The sequence below is a fragment of the Heteronotia binoei genome, chromosome 21 (genome assembly GCF_032191835.1).
Source record: "Heteronotia binoei isolate CCM8104 ecotype False Entrance Well chromosome 21, APGP_CSIRO_Hbin_v1, whole genome shotgun sequence".
Taxonomy (NCBI): domain Eukaryota; kingdom Metazoa; phylum Chordata; class Lepidosauria; order Squamata; family Gekkonidae; genus Heteronotia; species Heteronotia binoei.
The window spans coordinates 26,605,233-26,628,998 of record NC_083243.1 but is presented as its reverse complement, the minus strand read 5'-3'; the positions used below and the strand labels follow the sequence as shown (position 1 = coordinate 26,628,998).

Sequence of the window (23,766 nt, the reverse complement as noted above, 5' to 3'; positions counted from 1 at the left end):
GTTGCCAATCCTAAGGTGGGCAAACCGGAAACTGCAGTGTACTGATTAGCAAACACTAGAAATAAACCACTGCTTTTTTATGTTGCAAATAAGTGCTTAAGCAATTTCTTTCATAACGATGCAATTATATTATTATCATCACAAACCGAAATTCATTAAACGTCCATAGAAAAATCAAAAAGTTATTTCACACCACTCTTGTAAGGTAGCACTTTCAAAACAAGAATGTTATTTCACATCACTCTTGTAAGGTAGTACTCTACAGTCCACTGTCTCACTTCTCCTTTGCTTGAAAGACGTAGACAGCACCACACTTGTATATGACTCCTCCTATGGGTAGCAGACCCAAATGCGGTGGCTACACAGGTCCTAGGTTCAGTTTTGTGTTTCGTTCACCTTCCACTGGACGCTTTCTTTTAGCTTTGGAACCGGTGCTAAAGGCAGTTGCTCACCCATTACAATACAATGTTACTTTGCAGCTTGCATGAATGCTTCTCACACATTACAATAAAATTACAATACAATGTTCTCACACATTACAATACAATTACAATACAATGTAATTGTACACATTACAATACAGTGTTACTTTGCAGCTTACAGGAATGGGAGAACCATTCGTGCAAGCTGCAAAGTAACATTGTATTGTAATGTGTGAGCAATTACCTTTAGCACCGGGTTCCAAAGCTAAAAGAAAGTGGCCAGTGGAAGGTGAACGAAACACAAAACTGATCCTAGGACCTGTGTAGCCGCCGAACCTGTCAGACTTCGGTCTGCTACTCATAGGAGGAATCATATACAAGTGTGGTACTGTCTACGTCTTTCAAGCAAAGGAGAAGTGGGACAGTGGACAGTAGAGTACTACCTTACAAGAGTGATGTGAAATAACATTCTGATTTTGAAAGTACTACCTTACAAGAGTGGTGTGAAATAACTTTTTGATTTTTCTATGGACATTTAATGAGTTTTGGTTTGTGATGATATAATTGCATCATTATGAAAAAAATTGCTTAAACGTTTATTTGCAACATTAAAAAGCAGTGGTTTATTTCTAGTGTTTGCTAATCCCCAGGTGGGAGCAGGAGATCCCCCAGTTTGTAGGCCCTCCCCCCGCTTCAGGGTCATCAGAAAGCAGGTGGGGTAGAGAAATGTGTGCTGGGAACTTCATTATTCCCTATGGAGACCGATTCCCATAGGGTATAATGGAGAATTGATTTGTGGATATCTGGGACTCGGGGGGGGGCTTTTTTTGAGGTAGAGGCACCAAATTTGCAGCATAGCATCTAGTGGCTCTCCCCGAAATACCCTCCAAGTTTCAAAAGGATTGGACCAAGGGGTCCAATTCTATGAGCCCCAAAAGAAGGTGTCCCTATCCTTCATTATTTCCAATGGAGGGAAGGCATTTAAAAGGTGCACAGTCCCTTTAAATGTGATGGCCAGAACTCCCTTGGGAGTTCAGATATGCTTGTCACAACCTTGCACCTGGCTGCACCCCTAAATATATCCTGGCTCCACCCCCAAAGTCCCCAGATATTTCTGGAATTGGACTTGGTGGCCCTTGATGGGCCAGTGAACTGACCCAGTAAAAAGCAGCTTCATGTGTTTGTGTGTTACTGTCACTGAATATTTTCATTTTGTTTTGCCAGTCGACCAGATCAGAGAGCTCATTCATGAGAAACAGCTATTTGAAGCCGGCCAGCATCTCCTCATGATGGAGAAAGAGTCTTACGACAAGTCAAGTGAAGAAGGAAAAGGGGCCAGTCGGAGCGAGATCGAAGCCATCTATGGCCTTTTGAAGCAAGAGGCCCTCCGCATTATAAAGACTTCCATCCGAATAGCACCCACGAATCCGGAGTTACTTCAGAACACTGTGAGAGCTATTACAGAACAAGTGAAGGAGGACAAGGCAGCCGCATTAGAAAAGGCATCAGGGAAAGTTCTGAGCGCTCGGCCCAGCCAATGGAAAGAGGCTTGGGAGGAGGCGATCCAGGAGTCCGTGGCTGAGCGCATGCAAGTGCCTCCGTTCGATGGTGTCGAAGGCCTCTCTGCGACCGCTCACAGCTTCCTGCACATGGGGAAGACGATGAAGGATGATCTCATCACAGTGGTGCAGCACATCAAGCCTCTTTACGCCAGTGATTTTCACGTGTGCTGCGTTTACGCCGAGTGCTACTACCAGTGCTTCTCTTCCCAGCTGGAGGCAATTGCTCATTATGAACTGGGCAGTGGGGACAATGCCCTCCTCCTCACCTGGGTGCAGAACATTTATCCCAAGTAAGTATTTCTATTGATGTGTTTAGACCCACATCTCCCCCAACTGGGACCCCAAATGGTGGCATGGATGCAGTTTGTGTGTGTGTGAGTGTGAGCGGGATGAATTGTTGTACCCATGTTGGTTCTACTGGGAAAGGGAAGCATGAAGGAAATCCCCTTCTTGCTTTACTGGATAGCTTGCCATTTGCGGCATACTTTAGTGAGTGTTTTTGAAAGGAGAACAGCGGCAAGAGATGGGTATTCCAATGCAAGTATTAGTTTTTAATGGTGCTTTCAGGGCTTTTTTGTAGCAGGAACGCCTTTGCCTATTAGGCCACACACCCCTGATGTAGCCAATCCTCCAGGAGCTTACAGTAGGCCCTGTACTAAGACCCCTGTAAACTCTTGGAGGATTGGCTACATCAGGGGTGTGTGGCCTAATAGGCAAAGGAGTTCCTGCTACAAGAAAAAGCCCTGGGTGTTTTTAAAACAAAACCAAAACCTGTCCTCAATTTCCCAGTAGCTGAACTCTTAATATGTGAGCAGTTCCTTGCATCCGTCTGCAGAAGACTACTTTTTTCATCCCGGTTCCTCCGGCTGTTTTCCCAGCCTGTACGAAACACGATACTTGCATTCCCACTATGGAATTTGTCAGTATCAGTTCTTCCAGGCTATGAACAAGCCAAGAAATGGGTTGTTTTTTTTAAAAAAAAACTGGGTATAAGTTTGGGTGGTTGTCAAATTTCATCCAAGTATTCTCTCATGCTTGTGGTGGTTGACCTACTTTCACATCTGCTTTTCATTGCTTTCTTTGGAAATTGGGGCAAATGGGCTCGTTGAACTGACATGGCTGATACATGATTTTACCCCCCCCCCTTCCCATTTCAGTGAAATAAAAAAGCATCCTGTCTTGGAGAAAGAGCTGGAAGAAGCCAACCTAGGAAGCCTTTTGCCATTAGAACAGATCAAACATCTTGAAGAGATTTACTTGATTAATGAGTCGGTAAGTATAGAAAAGATGTATATAAAAGTAAGTATATAAAAGAGCCCCGTGCTGCAGAGTGGTAAAGCTGCAGTACTGCAGTCGGAGCCCTCTGCTCACGACCTGAGTTCGATCTCAACAAAAGCTGGTTCAGGTAGCCGGCTCAAGGTTGACTCAGCCTTCCATCCTTCCGAGGTCGGTAAAATGAGTACCCAGCTTGTTGGGGGGAAAGCGTAGATGATTGGGGAAGGCAATGGCAAACCACCCCATAAAAAGTCTGCCGTGAAAACGTGAAAGCAACGTCACCCCAGAGTCGAAAACAACTGGTGCTTGCACAGGGGACTACCTTTACCTTTAAGTATAGAACAGACCTTGCAGTGAATATGAGTCCATTCAGCTATGCCAATCTGGTGTAGTTTGGTGTAGTGGTTAAGTGTGCAAACTCTTATCTGGGAGAACTGGGTTTGATTCCCCACTCCTCCACTTGCAGCTGCTGGAATGGCCTTGGGTCAGCCATAGCTCTCGTAGGAGTTGTCCTTGAAAGGGCAGCCGCTGTAATTGCTCTCTCAGCCCCACCTACCTCACAGGGCGTCTGTTGGGGGTGGGGTGGGAAGGTAAAGGAGATTGTGAGCTGCTCTGAGATTCAGAGCGTAGGGCGGGATATAAATCCAATATCTTGTTCTTCTTCTTCCTTGTTAATTCATTACATTTTTAAACCGTATGTTTGCACCAAGAAGCTCAAGTAGGGTTGTCAGCTCAGTGTTGGAAAATTTGGGGAAGAAGGGTGGAGCCTGGGGAGGGCATGGTTTGGGGAGGGGAGGGACTTCAGTGGGGTATAATGCCAGAAAGTCCACCTTCCAAACAGGCCATTTGATAGCGGTATGGTGCTGAGTCATATATCTTATTATTTTATATATATTATCTCATTTTTGTTGGTGGTTAACTTGAGCCCCATGGCGCAGAGTGGTAAAGCTGCAGTACTGCAGTCGGAGCCCTCTGCTCACGACCTGAGTTTGATCCCCGGTGGAAGCTGAGTTTTCAGGTAGCCGGCTCCAGGTTGATTCAGCCTTCCATCCTTCTGAGGTCGGTAAAATGAGGACCCAGCTTGCTGGGGGAAAGTGTAGATGACTGGAGAAGGCAATGGCCAACCACCCCATAAAAAGTCTGCCATGAAAACGTTGTGAAAGCAACGTCACCCCAGAGTCGGAAACGACTGGTGCTTGCACAGGGGACTACTTTTACCTTTAACTTAATATGATGTTGTTTAAGGGCTGTCAGTCATCATAAGTCCCTTTGAAAAAGTGGCAATTTTAAAAAATAAAAAATAAAAAAATCAAATAATTAATAAAATCCCCTCTCTGTCTTCTGTTCTCCAGACTAGACTTACCCAGTTTTTCAGACACTTGGTTGCTACTCTTTTGTTTGTCTACCTTGTTAAGAGATGGGGACAGGGCTTTTTTTGTAGCAGGAACTCCTTTGCATATTAGGCCACACACCCCTGATGTAGCCAATCCTCTGAAATCTTACAGGGCTCTTACAGGGCCTACTGTAAGCTCCAGGAGGATTGGCTACATTAGGAGGTATGGCCTAATGTGCAAAAGAGTTCCTGCTACAAAAAAAAAAGCCCCAGATGGGGAGGAAAGACATCAGAGTCTTGCCCTGTCATTCCAGCTGTTTATCTCTTTGTTGCTGTTTTCTCCTTATTCTGTCAAGGAATCTCTTAAACGCTGCCTGGCCAGATGTTTGCAAATGGAAGTCACAAGGTGGACGCAGGCCAGGGAACCAGAGAAGCTGGATGGGCATTTTCACAGTGAACTGTCAATCGATGCCATCCAGGTAATAAACAGTACCATCTACCGACCATCCATCTATCATCCTTCCTTCTATCACCTTTTCTTCTATCATCCATCTTCTAATTTCTAACATCCATATTGTTTCTAGCTATCCTTAAATAAATATTTAGACATGTAACTGTATACCTTAAACATCTGAATCACACATGTGTAATCAGGGCTTTTTTTTGTAACAGGAACTCTTTGCATATTAGGCCACACACCCTTCTTATGTAGCCAATCCTCCAAGAGCTTACAGGGCTCTTCTTACAGGGCCTACTGTAAGCTCTTGGAGGACTGGCTACATCAGGTTTGTGCAGCCTAATATGCAAAGGAGTCCCTGCTACAAAAAAAAACCCCTGCATGTAATTATGCCTTTAGCTGATTTTAAAACTATTTTAGTGTTCTAACAACTCATTTTTAAAAGATCCTTTTAACTGGAGTCAGCAGGAGTTGAAACAGTGCCCTGTGCTTGTCTCAGTGCAATCCGTTGGGCTGGTCATTGGGGCCATAATGTTTGGAATGCAGTTGTCTGAGGGAACACAACCCATGGGAGGTCAGGAATTCCATTCTGATTGCAAGGAAGGGTGTTTAGAGAGCAGCAGTGGGGTACTGTGGCCTTGAGATGTATAAGAATGCAAGTAGAGCCATGATGGATCATACCAAAGGGAATGACCATGGCTCAGTAGTAAAATATCTGCTTGGCATGCAGGGAGTCCCAGGTTCAGTCCCTGCCATCTTCACTTAAAAAGGGACCAGGCAGTAGGTGGTGTGAAAGACCTCAACCTGAGACCCTGGAGAGCTGCTGCCAGTCTGAGTAGACAACACTGACTTCCGTGGACCAAGGGTCTGTCTCAGCATAAGGCAGCTTCATGTATGTTTATGGATTCATGTGTTCAAAGGCTCATCCAGTCCAGGATTTGGTTCACACATTGGCCAACCAGCTGCCTCTAGGAAGCACACAAGCAGAATGAGTGCAGCTAGGGCTTTTTTTGCAGCAGGAAAAAGAAGAAGAGCCCTGTAAGCTCTTGAAGGATTGGCTACATAAGAAGGGTGTGGCCTAATATGTAAAGGAGTTCCTGCTACAATAAAAGCCCTGTGTGCAACAGCATCCTCCCACCCATGTTTCCTTGGCAACTGGCATATAGTCACTGGTACTGGAGGGAGCAGATGTCCATCATGACTAGTAGCCATAATAGCCCCATCTTCCATGACTTTGTCCAATTTAGCCAAATGGTAGATCCTAGGATGTTACTGAGAGTCACAATGTAATGTATTTGTGCTTTAGGCTGTGTATGGAGGACAAAAGCGAGCGAAAGACATCACGCCGGACCTGGGCAAGCAAATTGCCCCATTGCTTCTGGTGGAGCTCTTGACCTTTCTGCAAAGGTAGGATAATAAGCTCTTGGCTAAATACGTTTTGCCTCTTTGCCAGCTTTTCTTCCTAGGCGAACCCTCTGATCGTGCTTTCTCCCCCTTTGGTTCCTCTGCAGTTACAAGAGGGAACTGGAACGTTTCATTAAGGAGAACAAACAGTGCCGATATTTCGAGGCAACGGTCATTGCGAATATTAATAACTGTCTGAGTTTTCGGTAAGAACAGACCGACACTTAGCATTTATATAGCGCTTTCAGAGTTCAAAGAACCTTATGCACTGTACCATCAACTCAGTGTTAACAGATAAGAGGAGGCTGAGGCTTTCCTTCCAATAAATACCGGTCACCACTGCTACCCTAAAATTCTGGGGCACCTTGCTAGTAAAAGCCAGTATGGTCCAGTGGATAAAGCTCAAATCCTCACATCCATGAATCTCACTGAATAACCTTGAACCAGTCATCCTTAGTTAGCAAGACCCACCTCATAGGGTTGTTGTGAGGGGAAGAAAGGACGACCCCATGTATCTTACCCTGAGTACTTTAGGGGCAAAGAATGGGATACCCATTTAATAAATAAATAAATACAATAGGGTGACCAGATGTCCTCTTTTTAGTGGGCAAGACACTTTTTTTGGTGCCTGTCCTCTTTTGGACCCTTTCTTAAAAACTGATGAAAAAATCTTTTTGGGTTGGAAGGTTAGGAACGTTCCTAGTTAGTAGTGCAATTGCCACAGCTTAAATAGCACGGGTATTTAAAATGCGATTTTAAATACCCGTGATCACTTGTTTGATAAACAGTGATCACTTGTTTGAAGGAGTCAGTCAGGAAACGTGTCCTCTTTCTTTTGCTTTTCAAAATATGGTAACCCCAAATATAATGCAGCCTGAGGCACGATCGCTTTTTAAAACTCCTGTATAGAAGAGCTACATTGTTTATAAATAAATAAATACATTTATTTATTTAAAAACAATTTAAATAAATTTAAAAAAATATTTAAATAAAAATTATCTTTGCTTTTCATTCCATATCCTTATGTATTCAGCAGAAGAGAGATGCTTAGAGGCTCCTCTGGAGAATTCCGCAGTCAGGTGGTCTTGTTCTACAAAAAACAATGGTGACATCGGAGGATGTGGCCTAATGCAAATGAGTTCCTGCTAACAGCAGCTAAGATAGGGTGGCCAGCTGTCTAGGTTGGGCTATTCCTGAATATTTGGAGGTAGAGTCTGTGGAGGGCTAGGCTCAGGGAGGGTCCTCAGCAGGGTGTAGTGCCATAGAGTTCACCTTCCAAAGCTGCCATTTTCTCTAGGGTAACCAATCTCTGTTGTCTGGAGAGTAGCTGTAATTCTAGGAGACCTCCTGGTGTCCGCTGGTGCTTTTCTATCATTTCCAATCAAAACCAGAAGTGACATAGAGTTTTTGTGAAATGCTAGAGTGTCCCCCATGTTACTTCCTGTTTTTTCTGGAAGTGACATTGCCGGCACAATAATGGCACACTAGCGAATTCCCCCACCAAGTTCCTCTCAGGGGTTTGGCACGGCAACCTGGCAACCCTTAGGATCAGGTAGCTTTGTATAGGCAACCCCAGGCCTCATTTTGGGCAGGAGGTCACAGGAGCAGAGCTCCAAAACCTCTAAATTTTATTGTGCTCTTAATTGCTTCTGGGCTCCATTGTTCAAACCTCTTGTGAGAATTTTGCTAAGCTCTTTAAGATTTGACAGATTTTCTAATATTTTCCCCCACAAAAAATGGGAAGATAACTGAAAACATGAAGCAGACGGATGGAAATCTTCATCATGCCACTGTGGCCACATAGGAGAAAGTTATTTTAGAAGTACAATGGGAGTAAGGTTTTATTATGACTATTATAATTCAGGAAGCATTTTACGGTAGATGCTGAGCTGTTATAATTTAGTACACCTTCTGGAGATGTCAGGGGTGTGTGGCATAGGGAAATGAGTAATGCAGATGAGTTGTGCTAGTGAACTCCGGCACCTCTTTTTCTACAAAACGACCCCTGGTTCAACCCCACTTTAATTTGGGGGGCTGTCTCCTCATTTCAGAAGCCACACTGAAGAAAACACAATGCCGGGACAGGATAGTGTCCAACGACAGATTTTTGCTGTGCTTAAGGAAATCCAAAACGCAGGATTCAACGTGCTTCTTCAAGGCCTGTTTCAAGAGCTGCAGGTAAGTGGTGGCTCGCTCCCCCTCCCCACCATGGCTTTTGTTTCCTCCTCCCCTCTACCCATGCCAGCCTGGGAGTGGAGTGGACCCATTCCCCCCACCCATGCCAACATAAAATCTATTAGACTTCCATCCTACCCTTCATCTGTGGTGGTCGGGGTGGGGGGCAGGCGTAAGAGACCCAGTGTGATGTGGTGGTTAAGAGCAGCAGACTATAATCTGGAGAACTGGGTTTGATTCCCCCACTCCTCCTCCACATGAAGCCTGCTGGGTGACCTTGGGTTGGCCCTAGTTCTCTCAGAGCTGCCCTCTCAGGAGCAGTTCTCTCAGAGCTCTCACCTGCCTCACAGGTGCCTGTTGTGGGAAGAGGAAGGGAAGCCGATTGTAAGCCACTCTGAGGCCCTTTCAGGTAGTGAAGAGTGAGGTGTAAAAACCGACTCCTCCCCCTCCTCTTTCTTCCCTCCATTTTTATCCCGAAGACAATCTTTTGAGGTAGAGGAGGCTGAGGGGGACTGGCTGGCCCTGGGATAACAAGTTGGATTCATTATTTGAACCTGGGCCTCCTGGTCCATGGCTGAGCTGGCCTGATCCCATTAGCTCTCAAGAGCTAAGCAGGGCTAGCCCTGGAGACCACCAAAGAAGTCCAGGGTCACTATGCAGAGGCAGGCAATGGCAAACCATTGCTGTTAGCCTCTTGCCTTGGGAAAAAAACCCTATGGCAGGGGTGTCAAACATGTGGCCCAGAGGCCAAATCAGGCCCCCAAGCAACTGGCTCTTGTCTGCTTCCTTCTCTCTCTCTCTTGCTTCCTTCTGTATCTCAGCTTGCTTTACAAAGCTTGCTCAATCACATAGAAGCTACAGAGCAAAACCTCAATTTTCTCCATTGGTTGAGGCTCCTCCCCCTCCTGGTCCCTTGGGGAGGGAAGGAAAAAGCCAGAGCTTCCTTTACCTAGTTCCCTGGATCCCATGGAAGAAATACAAAGAAAGCACCTTTACAACCAACAAGTGCTAATGTTTTAAGGTTGTTTTTTTTTAAAAAAAATCTTTAGTCATGTTTGTCTGTGTCCTTTAAAAAGAGTATATTTCTGCTGCCTAATCTTAAATAGATACATACATGGCCTGGTCCGAAAAGGTCTCATTTGTGTCAGATCCGGCCCTCATAGCAAATGAGTTTGACACCCCTGCCCTATGGGGTCATCATCAACTAGCTTGAGAGCACTTTCCAACCACTGCAAATTCAACACTCAGCCATTAATCTAGATGGGTTGTTATTGAGCAGCTTGAGACAAGCACAGTCCTGAGAAGAGCTCAGTCCACTGAAGGGTGTAACTCTGTTTAAGATTACGCTGTTAATGTCCGTTGAGTCCTTGTAAATCACAAGTCGTGTTCAGCAGAAAGGAGTGAGGGGAGCACGGAATCTGCTTCCTGAAGTCTGAACAGGCCTCTCTGTCGTTACTTCCCTCAGGCTCTTTTTAAAAAGTTCACCCAGAAGACGTGGCTCTCCTGCACCGGCATCATGGACGAAATCATAGCCTGCGTCAGCAACCACATGTCCACATTCCAGACCCTTAAAAAGCCTTTTCGACAGGTAAAAGACACTGTGGAAGATATTAAGGGAGGAAAACCTATTAAAGATACTAAGGAGGAAAACATCTGTGCTTTTGGGGGAAGGGTTTTTCGGACAGACCAGAAGTTTTCTGTGCCAGTCATACACAACGTCTTGTCCTACTGTTGCCGCTGGTCAAGCAGGTTTCTGAAACCACACTAAAACCTGTTCATATATGTTTTTATTTAATTCATTTCTACCCTACCTACATCAGTCACCTCTCCTCCATTTTATCCTCACAACAGCCCTGTGAGGTAGGTTGGGCTGACAGAGTGTGACCTGCGCAGAGTCACCCAGCGAGTTTCCATAGCACAGGGGGATTTGAACCTGGGTTTCCCAGGTACTAACCTGACACTCTTAACCAGTAAATGCACCAGGAGAAATTATTCCTCTATCATGTCATCTTTAGCACTCCAAATATTATTTATCTGCCTTTGGGCCTAACTACGTTACTTTGCTCCTTTCAGTCCTCCTTGGGCCTCTGTGCTCCACACAAGCTTGTGAGCTCCCCACTGGTAACTCAAGTCCCATGCAGCAGGGTCTGTCCCAGACCATGATAAATGAGAAAAGGGACTTCAGCCTTCTCTCAGTACTATCAGGGCTTTTTTTTGTAGCAGGAACTCTTTTGCATATTAGGCCACACACCCCTGATGTAGCCAATCCTCCAAGAGCTTACAGGGCTCTTCTTACAGGGCCTACTGTAAGCTCTTGGAGGATTGGCTATATCAGGGGTATGTGGCCTAATATGCAAAGGAGTCCCTGCTACAAAAAAAGCCCTGAATCTATGTTCCTAACCTGAGACAGATCTATGGAGGTGTTATTTGCCCTATTGGATACTGTACGTGTATTGATGATGGGATGCACAGTCATCCTCAGTGGCATGGTCTCCTGAAGCAATTTCAGGACAGGGAAATGAAGGAGAGGGGAAGGCAGGGGTGGAATTCTAGCATGAGCTCCTTTGCATATTAGGCCACGCCACCCTGATGTAGCCAATCCTCCTGGAGCTTACAGTAGGTCCTGTAAGAAGAGCCCTGTAAGCTCTTGGAGAATTGGCTACATCAAGGGGTGTGGCCTAATATGCAAAGGAGTTCCTGCTAGAATTCCACCCCTGGGGGAAGGTTCTGCTTTTTCTCAAGTGCCTTAGTCCCAGTCAATGCTCCAATCTGTGGAGTCTTGTGGGCAAAAATTGTACTTTGTGGACTACTGGCATTAACGTTGTGAGCTACTGCATAAATTAGTTTGCTTTGGGGCCATCCTTCCTGGACTAAGACAAAAATGTGTGAGCCGGAGGCTAAAAAATAGTGAGCTCACACTCACTCAGAGGCAACACTGCTTGCCGCCAAGTTCCACCTCTTTTGACCCTTTGTGGTGTATTGTCCCCAAGAATTAATGTAGTCAGGTTGTTGCGTGTTTGTGGGTTCTAGCCCACTACTTAAAAAGCATTTTGGCCAAGGGCTTGACTACTGAGGTAAGTTATACAAGATAAATACCTGCTCTGTTAGTGTACGCACTGCTATGGTTTGTTTCCGATTCCAAAGGGGAAAGTGGTATATATACATTGAGTGAGCATGGAATGTATTGATGGACCGCTAGAATTCACGTTTTTAAAAAAATCGGTCCTGCAAGACTGAAATCCCCTGTTTAGGTCCTGTGTGACCCTAATCTTCTTCTGAGAGTTCCTAGTTTTTCTTCCTGCATCCCAGTTCTCCCAGTTTTTCTCCCTGCATCAGCCATAATCCAGATAATCAGAAAGTTATCGCTTTCTTCCATGCTTGCTCTTCAAGGGCCAGATAAGATCCCCTTGGAGTTCCTTTTCAATTATATCACAAGAGCTCGGAGTGTGTTGCAGGTGACCTAAGTAAACTCATAGGAGAAGAGCTGTTTGTTTGTCCCACTTTCCTAAAATAATCTACGGAGGTAATGAAACGACTCAGGCACACAAACCAGGGGAAAGCAGGAATTCCGTCATGATGCAAGGGTGTTGTTTCCATTGTGTTACTTCCCTGCCCTTCATCTATCAATCGTAATCTCGGTAAGCGGAGTATTTCTAAAATGCTTTCCGCAGCAGAACCCTGTGCAACCCTGCAGTTAGAGAAAGGCCCATCCCAAAGTTGAGTAATTTGAAAGCGTTTTCCCATTTTCCCCACATGCCTTTGCTAGAGGACTCCATTTTGCATGACTGACTTTTTGATTTGCTCAGAAGCCACACCCTGCTATATACATACGAGCAGCAATCTTTCTAAAAAAAGTATTTTAAAACATATTTTATTAACCTTTGATAAAATAAAATACAATATTTTAAACCATTCCCATCTTATCGATGTTTCTGTGTGACTGTCAAAAATCATAAAAGAAAACAAATTCTTAGCTAATATATAAATTGCCATTCTAAAAACCATGTTCTCTGAGTATTTCAAAATGAAATTCAGAATAAATACCATTTAGTGATAATATTTGGAACTTCACCTTGAGAGAAATGTAATCTAATATTGGAAACCATATAGCTTCAAAATTTGTAGCACAATCTTTGACTTGGTAGTTTTATAGCTCTGATACTCTTTCTCACCTGCATGTGATCTCCAAAGACTAACTCCTCCTTTTCTTTAGGCCATCATGGAGAAGATTCACCTCCACTTGATCCGAGAACACATCGCCAGGCTTGTAAAGAAGAAAGTCAGCTTGAAGACTCCAGAGCAGCAAAACAATTTGTCCAGAGTCATCCAAAACAATGCCTCAAGTCTGCGCTCTTTCTGCGTGGAAAATGTAAGTCAGATTGCTCACCATGTGCTTTTCGGAAGCAAAATGATGTCAGTCTATAAAACATAAATCCAAATGAAGAGCTGGATTGGGGCCTCATGGCAAGGGAAGAGGAGATTTCAGGGGGTTTTTTGTTGCAGGAATTCCTTTGCATATTGGGCCACTCCCCCCCCCCCGATGGGTATCCAGTCCTCCTGGAGATTACAGTAGGCCCTGTATGAAGAACACTGTAAGCTCTTGGAGGATTGGCTACATCAGGGGGTGTGGCTTAATATGCAAAGGAGTTCCTGCTACAAAAACAGCCCTGGATTTAATCCTTTAAGCTTACTTGGCTCACTTTTATTACCAGTTCTAAAGGAAAAAGGAATGTTTTTGAAACAGCCTTTTCCCTTTTAAATGCTGATTTCAGCACATTTGGGCATTCTCCCCACCCCTGCAATTCTGCATTTAGGACAAGTTTCCCCAACATGGCGCCCGCCAAAACTTCCCATGGTGCCCACCAAGCTTTTTTTAAAAAAAGTGGGATGAGACATCGTAAGACAGGGCTTGTTATTGGCTCCCCTCATTCAAAGGAAAGGATTTTCAATGGCTGCTAGTGGGGTGGAGGTACTGCATTTGGCCAGTTTGGTGAAGTGGTTCAAAACAGTGGGCTTTAATCTGGGAGAAGCAGGTTTGAATTCCCCACTCCTCCACATGCAGCCGGCTGGGTGACCTTGGGTCAGTCCCAGTTCTCTCAGAGCTGTTCTCTCAATAGCAGTTCTTGAAAGAGCTCTCTCAGCCCCACCTCCCTCACAGGGTATCTGTTGTGGGGAGAGGAAGGGAAGGAAATTGTAAGCCGCTGTGAGATGCCAAGTGACGGGCAGGGTATAAATTCAGTTCTCCTCCTCCCCCAGCAGCCATTTTGAGATGATGCTCTACTCTCCCTATCAAAATTCCATTGGTGCCCACAAGTTCAAAATGGCTGGGGACCCCCAAATTGAAGGTGGGAGAATTTATCGTCTTTACGATGGTCTGATTCAGTCTCTCTCTTCTTTGACGTCTCCTTTGCCAGGGCTCCAGTGCTACGTGGCTAGATCCTGTGCTCCCCAGCCTGGCAGAAATCATCAAGCTTCAAGATACAAATGCCATCAGGGTCGAAGTTGGCGGGCTGGCCAGTAGATATCCCGATATCAGGTGAGGAAAAAAGACTTCAGTAACATCGCTTGAGGACACTAAAGCAGAGTGTCTGCAACGGCATGGTTGTGGAAGTTGGTCACTCACTGAACAGGGGACGGCCTGTGGTTCAGGGGAAGAGCATTTGCTTGGCACAAAGAAGGTCCCAGGTTCAATCCCTGCCATCTCCACTTGAAAGGATCAGGTATTGCATGATGTGGAAAGGCTTCCCCGTGAGAGCCCAGAAAGCTGCTGCCAGTCCGAGTAGACACTACTGACTTTGATGGACTCGTGGTCTGATTCAGGGCTTTTCTTGTAGCAGGAACTCCTTTGCCTACTAGGGCACACCCCCCTGATGTAGCCAATCCCCCAAGAGCTTCCAGGGCTTTTAGTACAGGGCCTGCTTTAAGCTCCAGGAGGATTGGCTACATCGGGGGGGGGGGGGTGCAGCCTAATATGCAAAGGAGTTCCTGCTACAAAAAAAAGCCCCGGTCTGATTCAATACAAGGCAGCTTTGAGTGTGTCCACAACACGAGGCATCCTTATACCAAGACAGCTCATCGTTCTGTCCAGGTCCATCTTGTCTACTCTTAAGTAAAAGCAGCTCCTTAGGGTTTTGTCATCGGGGCTGTTCACGTCACCCACTGCCTGCTCCTGTTAACTGGAGACGCCAGAGGTTGGATCTGGGACCTTCTGCATGCCAAGCAGATGCTCTACCACTGAGCCATGTTCCCGGGGTCAATGCACCCCCACCTAACTCATTTGATACATGCAGGGCTTTGTTTGTAGAAAAAGCCCAGTAGGAACTCATTTGCATATTAGGCCATGCACCCTGACATCATCATTGTTTCATGCAGGGGGTTTTGTAGAAAACGCCCAGCCGGAACTCATTTGCATATTAGGTCACACACCCCTTATGTCAAGCCAAAAAAAGCGTTCCTACTCAAAAAAAGCCCTGGATACCTGCCACAGCCTGTCTGCACTTCACTCGGGCTACCCAGCCTGGAAATCTCGTCAGCATTCCTAGGGTGATGATCACATGTCTGTCATCCAGACAGGGCCTCGCTTGGCAGACAGACAGTTGAAAGGCCTTCCCCTGCACCGCACGCTTCCTGTTTTCATGCATGAACCTTTTACTTCCTCCTGTACCGGAGTGGCAGAACAGGAAAACATAGCCAAGCAGGTTCTGGCTTTACTGGAATAGATCAGCCCTTTTCCGCAGGGCGTTTGGATAACTGTCGGTGCAGTGATTTCCGCAATTTGCAGGGCAGGTGGGCGGGATCCCCAAAGTGATTGCAGCAACGGCTCGTGGGTTAGCAACTTTGACACATGAAGCTGCCTTCTGTTGAGTCAGACTCTTGGTTCATCAAGGTCAGAATTGTCTACTCAGGCAGGCAGCAGCCCTCCAGGTTGTAAGGTTGAGGTCTTTCCCATCACTTACTGCCTGGTTCTTTTAACTGGAGATGCCAAGTGTTGTGTCTTGCCAAGGATTGAACCTGGGATCTTCTGCAGGCCAAGCAGGAGCATTACCACTGAGCCACAGTCCCAGCTTCATCAGAAGACTGTCCTTCTGTTTCCTGGCTTCTCTCCCTGATACTTCTACAGCTGGGAGACCCATGTAGAAACTCCCTGAGATCCTTATTCTTGTTTGCATGGAACATTCTTTCTTCTCACCTGCAGTCAGGCAAACTTATTCAGGTGGGTAGCCATGTTAGCAGGGGGGGGGGTTGTAGCAGGAACTCCTTTGCATATTAGGCCACACACCCCTGATGTAGCCAATCCTCCTCTTAGTACAGGGCCTACTGTAAGCTCCAGGAGGATTGGCTATATCGGGGGGCATAGCCTAATATGTAAAGGTGTTCCTGGTCCAAAAGAAGTCCTGAAATCCCCTCTCTTCCCTTGCCATGAGGCCCGAATCCAGCCTTTTGGATTTATGTTTTATAGATTGACATCATTTTGCTTCCGAAAAGTACACGGTGAGCAATCTGACATGTTTTCCATGCAGTGAAACAGAATTTCCTGAACCATTACATGCCTCCACCCTCTCTCTTTCTATATGTGATGGTTGAGGAGATTCTGTTTCCCTGTATCTGAAGAAGTGTGCTTGCACAAGAAAGCTCATACCTTGGATAAAACTCTGTTGGTCTTAAAGGTGCCCCTGGACTCCAACTTTGCTATTCAGAATGAAGTTTTCATTCCTCTGTTTGTTCTCTGTCCTCTACTTCTCTTTCTGCTTTTCTGACACTTGACGTTTTTTTCTGCATTGCAGCAAGAAGCACCTGGCGGCCATCTTGTACTTCAAGGGCAACTTATCCAGCAGCGACACCAAAGGCATCCTGGGCATGCTGGACATCCATTTAAGCACAACGCTCCCTCCCACATCCTTGTTCTCAGGCATCAAGCCTTCCTAGGCTTGGGCAAGCCACGCTTCTATGCCACTGACTTAATGAACAATGTTTCCATTCAGGGAGCAACTGCACAAGCACTTAGTTCCAAACACAACTCGGGATTTTTTCCCCTTGCCCTGTATTGGGGGGGGTCGAGGGTGCTTGTCCTTTAATGCCCATGGGGGGAAAGGCTGAGATGGAACTGAGATCTTGTGATTCATTGCCTTGAAACAGCAGATTTTAAGAGTCCCATCAGCCTCCTGGCAGGTCCGGAACATTTCCTCAACTGCCTCGGTTTTCCCATCTGGGGAATGGACGCAAATCCTTCATATAGATGGTACTGATACCTTTCATTTTCGTGTGGTTTGTTAAAGCGCTTTCAGAGGACCTCAGAGTTTATACGAAGATCTCTGCTTTGGAGAGGGAATTTGTTTAAATTGAAGGGAAAATCACAAGAATAGCACTTCTGGATACATGCCTGTTGAGATTTTCTAGCAGAAATCTTCTGGGGCTTCTTCTTCCTCGGGAAACAAGCTCTTCTAAGCTATAGACAAGCAGCGATGAAAAGATGGCATGGTGGCATGAGTTACAGTGTTGGGTTCATATCCCCAGCCATGCAGCTCACTGGTTAATCTTGAGCCAGTCTCTCAGCTTAACTTACTTCACAAGGTTGTTGTGAGGACATCAGTGGGATCGGCCTTCTTGAGCTGCTTGGAGCAAGAGAAGAAGGCAGTCGTTAATAATATTTTCCATGGCCACTTTCACCCATGCTAAACAATGCGGTTTCAGTCCACTTCAGCCACCCTTTCCAAGTGGATTTTGCCAGGTCACACAGTCTAGTCCAGTTGCAAAGTGCATTGAAAGCACTTTGCTTAGTGTGTGTGCAGGTGCCCGTCACTGTAAATAGTTTCAAAATACAAACACGGCTTTGTACACCAGTGCGGGGTAGGGGTTAGAGTGACAGTTTAGAATTTTAGGAAACTAAAGTTCAAATTCCGCACTCTTCACGGAAGCTTACTGCATGTCCTTGTGTCAATCAGACGTTCTTAGCCTAACCTACCATTGTGAGTATGAAATGAAGGAGAGGAGAACAATTTAATCCCCAAAGGGAAGAAAAGTCTGGTAGAAATGAAGTTAAGAAGTAATCCTCTGTTTTAATTTCTGCTTTTCAGATCAGGGCAGTCTTTTGATACTCGTTTGTACTGTAGTTTTGTAATTCAAATTATTGTTATGGGTCTCCTCAAAGAGTTCTTCCGGAGAGGTGGCTTAAATAAATAAAACACTTTTTCTATAAAATGTATATGGGCTCATAATATATGCTTGGGAGTTAACTGACACACAGCCATTGGACAGCCTTCCCCCCCACCCCTAACAAATCTGAGAAGGACTGCCTCAGTTACTTTTAAAGGGCTGGATTCCGTTGGTCTCTGTGTGTAGAAGTGCAATCATGTTGCAACTGATTTATGGCAACTCTGCAAGGTTTTAATGGCAAGCGATTAAGCAGAAGTGGTTTGTTATTTCCTTCCTAGTGGCTGGCTACTAGCCATGGTGACTAAAGGGAATCTCCATGTTAACAAGCAGTCAGCCTCTGAATCCTTGAACCAGGAGGCAACATTAGGGGAAGACCTCAGCCTTTATGCTGTGTTTTTAGCCCTCCAGAGGAACTAGTCGGCTGCTGTGTGACAGAGGATGCTGGACTAGATGGACCACTGGTATGATCCAGCAGGGCTTAGGTTCATAACAGGGGAAGGCCTCGACTCCTATGCCGTTTTTGGCCCTCCAGAGGAACTAGTTGGCCACTGTGTGACTCAATAGACCACTGGTCTGATCTAGCAGGGCTCATGTTCTTATCAGAGGGAGGCCTCAGCCTCTATGACCTGTTTTTGGCCCTCCAGAGGAAGTGGTTGGCCACTGTAAGAACATAGGGGGAGCCATGTTGGATCAGGCCAATGGCCCATCCAGTCCAACACTCTGTGTCACACAGTGGCCAAAAAACCCAAGTGCCATCAGGAGGTCCACCAGTGGGGTCAGGACACTAGAAGCCCTCCCACTGTGCCCCTCCAAGCACCAAGAATACGGAGCATCACTGCTCCAGACCGAGAGTTCCAATGATACTCTGTGGCTAATAGCCACTGATGGACATCTGCTCCATATGTTGATCCAATCCCTCTTGAAGCTGTCTATTCTTGCAGCCACCACCACCTCCTGTGGCGGTGAATTCCATATCCACTGTGTGAGACATGGTGCTGGATTAGATGGACCACTGCTCTGGCCCAGCTGGCCTCTTCTTATATTCCTCTGCAAAGTCTCCTGTCCAAGTACCGACCCTGCTTAGTTTCTGAGATCTGACAAGAATAGAGAACACTAAACACATCCTTTCCGTTGGCCTGCTGAAACAAATCTAAACAGAAAGAGATGATCTGCCAAACTTTTTCATGGGTGCAGTGGACTCTGGAAACAGAGCAACAGGGGAGAAAAGATGCTTGAATACAGGTATCTTTTTGCCTCTAGGCTCTCCCTACGATCAGGCAGACTGGTGCAGCCAGCTGCGGATGCCACTTAAGCATAGCTTTTAATTTATTATTACATTTTTTTCCACGGCTGGTTTAACAATTAGGCACTGGCCTATGGGCCTCCACACCAGCTCCCCCTCCCCCAATTTCCCCCCTGCTTGCAGCCCTCCCATTCTGCATGCGCAGCCAACCACTGAGCCGCTCTTTGCCCAGCTTGTCCAGTGCGGCTGCCGCCAAGTTTGCCTCTCCTCTGCAGTTGTGTCCAAGGGGCTTTTGAGATAGGTGGCTGTAGCGGAGGCCACAGGTGGTGGAGTGGGCACTCTGACTCTGAGATAATAGGAACCCCCCCCCCCCCCAAGATTTTGACTGCCTAGGGCAGGGGTCCTCAATCCCCGGGCCACAGCCTGTTAGTAACCGGGCAGCCAAACCTCGCTGTCCCCCCTCCCCCCGTGGTGCCACGCAGCCTTGCCACCCCCTGCAGTGCCTCCCCCCCCCCCCCCCCCGCAGCACCTCCTCTTCCTCGCTCCGTTTTCACAATGTTAAGGCTGGGGAAGGGCCTGTGAAATGCCTTCTGGGCTCTGTAAGGCCAACCCCCCACCACCACCAATCAACTGATTGGCAGGGAACTGCAACAGCAGAAAAAGTCACTCTCCCCTTGCCTCCTTCCCACGCCCAGAGCCTGGAAGGCGCCTCATGGCCCCTTCCCCAACCTTAACATTGTGAAAGAGGGAGGAGGAGGCGGCACTGCGGAGGGGCGGGGCAGTGAGGCTTAACGGAGCCACAGGGGGCAGGGGAGTGAGGATGAATTCGGTCCTGGTGCTGGTCCCTGGTGCCAAAAAGGTTGGGGACCACTGGCCTAGGGGCCTCCACGGGATTTAATCTGGCACTGCATTTTTTACTACCAGAGGGAGTTATTAAGATTTGTCACCTGAGACAGCACGGTATTCTTGGGCTGTACTGCTCTTGCGTGGATGGGTCCAGGGACATTCTGAGATACCCAAGAAAGTCATTCAAGCATTCAAATGCCTCCCCCCAACACACATAAAATATAATCATTATACATACTTCATAATCTGCCTTGTGCCTCAGCAAGAAAGACAGACTATAAATAGATTTGTATTTATCATCAGAGAGGCCAGCTGCAGTTCTGCTCACGACCTGAGTTCGATCCCGGCGGAAGCTGGGTTCAAGTAGCCGACTCAAGGTTGACTCAGCCTTCCATTCTTCCGAAGTCGGTAAAATGAGTCCCCAGCTTACTGGGGGGAAAGTGTAGATGACTGGGGAAGGCAATGGCAAACCAACCTGTAAAAAAGTCTGCTGTGAAAACATCATGGAGTGATGATGTCACTCCAGAGTCAGAAAAAACTGGCGCTTGCACAGGGGATTACCTTTACCTTTTTCTTTTTTACCATCATGGGAAGAGATAATGATCTAATGCTTCAGCCAAACATTCAAACACTTGGCAACATTTACCCCAGATATCCCCAGGAACAAATCCAACACAAAATTAGAGGTAAAAGAAATGCCTAAAAAAGGTTTCAGGATCAGCTACAGAGATTGGGCATAATCCCATTGACCGATTTCAACTGGGCTTGTGCCGGATATGACCTGCGGACAGGTTCCTCAACAACGTTTAGTCATAGGGTTGCCAACGGAGGGTTGGAGTTCTACTGGGATTGTAACTGAGCTCCAGACGAAAGAGCTCAGTTCACCTGGAGAAAATGGCTGTTTTGGAAGGTGAACTGTATATGGGGTTGCCAATCCCCAGGTGGGGGCAGGGGATCCCCTGGTTTGGAGGCCTTCCCCCTGCTTCAGGGTCATCAGAAAGCAGGGAAGGAGGGAAATGTCTACTGGGCACTCCATTATTCCCTATGGAGACTTATTCCCATAGAAAACAATGGAGAATTGATCCGCGGGTATCTGGGGCTCTGAGGGTGCTGTTTTTTGAGGTAGAGGCACCACATTTACAGTTTAGCATGCAGTGCCTCTCCCTAAAATACCCCCAAAGTTTCAAAAAGATTGGACCAGGGGGTCCAATTCTATGAGTCCCAAAAGAAGATGCCCCTATCCATCATTATTTCCTATGGAAGGACGGCATTTAAAAAGCTGTGCAGTCCCTTTGAATGCGATAGCCAGAACTCCCTTTGGAGTTCAATGATGCTTGTCACACCTTGCTCCTGGCTCCATCCCCAAACTCTCCTGGCTCCACCTCCAAAGTCCCCAGATATTTCTTGAATTGGACTTGGCAACCCTAGCTATATGGCATTTTGTCCCATTGAAGTCCCTCCCTAAACCCCACCCTCCTAAGGTTCCATCCCCAAAATCTCCAGGTATTTCTACTGGATCTGACGGAAACTTGGGTGTGGCTGTAGAGGTCTATAATCCATTATAGCTGGATGGGCCTTGGTATTAATTATACTGGAGAGATCACTGAAAACTACAGAAAGACAATGAAGACTGACCAAAAGAAGTTACATACACACACACACACACACACAAAGAATAGAACATCTCAAAGCCTCAACAAGTCTTTCCATCGCATATGATAAAATATACCCTGCAGCTTTTATTGAATCATTTATCCTTCTTGGGAATCCTTAGTGCAGGGAAATTACACAGCTTCTTCCATCTGCTTCCTTCTCCCTTTCTCTTGCTTCCTTCTGCATAACAGCTTGCTTTGCAAGGCTTGCTCTATCGCACAGGAGCTACAGAGCAAAGTCTCTATTTTCTCCATTGGCAGAGGCTCCTCCCTTGGGGGGGAGGGAGAGCTTACTTTGCCAGGCTCTCTCAATCACACAGCAGAGATACTGAGCCAAGCCCCACTTCCTTCTATTGGCTGAGTCTCCTCCTCCTTCTGGTCCTCTGGGGAAGGAAGGAAAGAGCCAGAGCTTCCTTTGCCCAGTTCCCTGGATCCCATGGGAGAGACACAAAGAAAGCACCTTTACGACCAAGTGCTAATATTTTAAGCATGTTTTAAGTGGGTTTTTTTAAATCTTTAATTGTGTTTGTGTGTATCCTTTATAAAGTTTATATCTCTGCTACCTGGCATTACATTTTATGCCACACATGGCCTGGCCAGACAAGGTCTTATTTATGTCAGATCCGGCCCTCATAACAAATTTCAACATCCCTGATTTAGGCGATGTTAGCAGCACACAAGGATCTAGAAAGGAAATGAGCAGTTCAGAAAATTGGGACTTTCACACTCCCCTTTTCAAGGATGGGATCCAAAATGAACATTTCCCCAAAGCTGGGGATTTCTGTTCCCATGGACAAAATCCAAAAGGAACATTTCCTCAGAATTGAGGATGTCGTCCTTCTACCCTTTGGGTTTACAACAGCAAACCATTTTGAAAGATTAGCCTCTGAGCTGTATCCACCTAGCAGGCTTCTGCAATTACCATTGACTGGCATTCAGGGACATATTGCCTGCAAAACCAAAAACATTTTCAAAAGCCTTCTGTACAAGGCTTCTAGGTTCTAGATCAGGGGTGGCCCAACTTGCTTAACGTTAAGAGCCACATAGAGTAAATGTCTGATGTTTGAAGCCACAAGGTGTGAATATCAGATGTTTGAGAGGAGGAAGGAAGGAAGGAGATGAGGAGGGAGGGAGAACAAGGTAGAAAGAAAGCAACTTTGACTTTAAATGCATTCTCCAATCTGCTGCTGGCCAGGCTTGAAGAAGTGATTTAAAGAGAGAAATGTCATGTCCAAGCCAGCCAACAGAGTGGTGGAGGCTTCAAGAACCACACAGTATGTGCGAAAGAGCCACATGTGGCCAGGGTAGGCGTGTGGGAGTAGGCCATGTAGGCGCCTGCCTAGGGCACTGCATGGCCTACGGGGTATCTCTAGGTGCCCCTCCCCACATACCAGCACGCCCACTCGGCTTCCCTGCACCGTGGGGAGGAGGAGCAGCCTGGCATTTGCATGCCAAGCTCCCTGAGAGGAGCCCAGCATGCAAACGGGGCCAAATCCGGCCCCGCTTCGCCTCCCTGTGCCACGGGGAGGCAGCACAAGAGCGGGCATTTGCTCGCCGGGCATTTGCTCAACAGTACTTAACTTCCTTGGAAGCCTCCAAAGAGTGTTGTGGAGGGGGAAAGCCTCCTCACAATGACATCACATAGTGACATCACTGTGGTGCGTGTGCGCTATGTGCGTGCAAAAAAAATAAAAAATGAGGGAGCTGGGAGGGTGGGGGCCACGGCACTGGGGCCTGCCTCTAGCAGCTGAACTCTCAGTACTAGCCCTGCATGTGGCTCCTGAGCCACAGTTTGGCCACCCCAGTTCTAGACCAAATCAAGCCTGAATCCTCCTTAGAAGATAAAATGACTAATTTGAGGCCGTCATACATTATGAGAAGACAAGGGTCACCAGAAAAGACAATCATGCTAGGAAGAGCTGAAGGCAGCAGGGAGAGGAAGACCCAGCAGGAGGTGGATTGACTCAGCCGACTCAGCCGTGGCCCTCAGCTGGCAAGGCCTAAGCAGGGCTGTTAACGGTAGGACATTTGGGACGACATTAACTTGACAGTACTTCACACACACACACGGCGACATTAGGAAGAGCTTCCTAACAGAGCGGTTCCCCAGTGGGACAGGCTTCCTTGAGAGGTGGTGGGCTCTCCTTCCTTGGAAGGTTTTTAAGCAGAAGCTCGATGGCCATCTGACAGCAATGCTGATTCTGTGAGCTTAGGCAGATCATGAGAAGGAGGGCAGGAAGGGTT

General features: G+C 46.6%; 1 protein-coding gene across 1 annotated transcript in view; it reads left to right on the top strand.

Annotated features, from left to right (window-relative positions):
- TNFAIP2 (TNF alpha induced protein 2) overlaps positions 1-16,645 on the top strand; it is a 32,892-nt gene extending 16,247 nt beyond the window's left edge. The window contains exons 3-12 of the mRNA XM_060262682.1: positions 1,647-2,274; positions 3,142-3,256; positions 4,949-5,071; positions 6,356-6,456; positions 6,561-6,659; positions 8,505-8,631; positions 10,094-10,216; positions 12,842-12,997; positions 14,043-14,164; positions 16,413-16,645. Of these exons, the coding sequence (XP_060118665.1) occupies positions 1,647-2,274; positions 3,142-3,256; positions 4,949-5,071; positions 6,356-6,456; positions 6,561-6,659; positions 8,505-8,631; positions 10,094-10,216; positions 12,842-12,997; positions 14,043-14,164; positions 16,413-16,554 (1,736 nt within the window). The 3' untranslated portion in view covers positions 16,555-16,645. The remainder of the gene's footprint in view (positions 1-1,646; positions 2,275-3,141; positions 3,257-4,948; positions 5,072-6,355; positions 6,457-6,560; positions 6,660-8,504; positions 8,632-10,093; positions 10,217-12,841; positions 12,998-14,042; positions 14,165-16,412) is intronic.
- Positions 16,646-23,766: the final 7,121 nt, after the last annotated feature.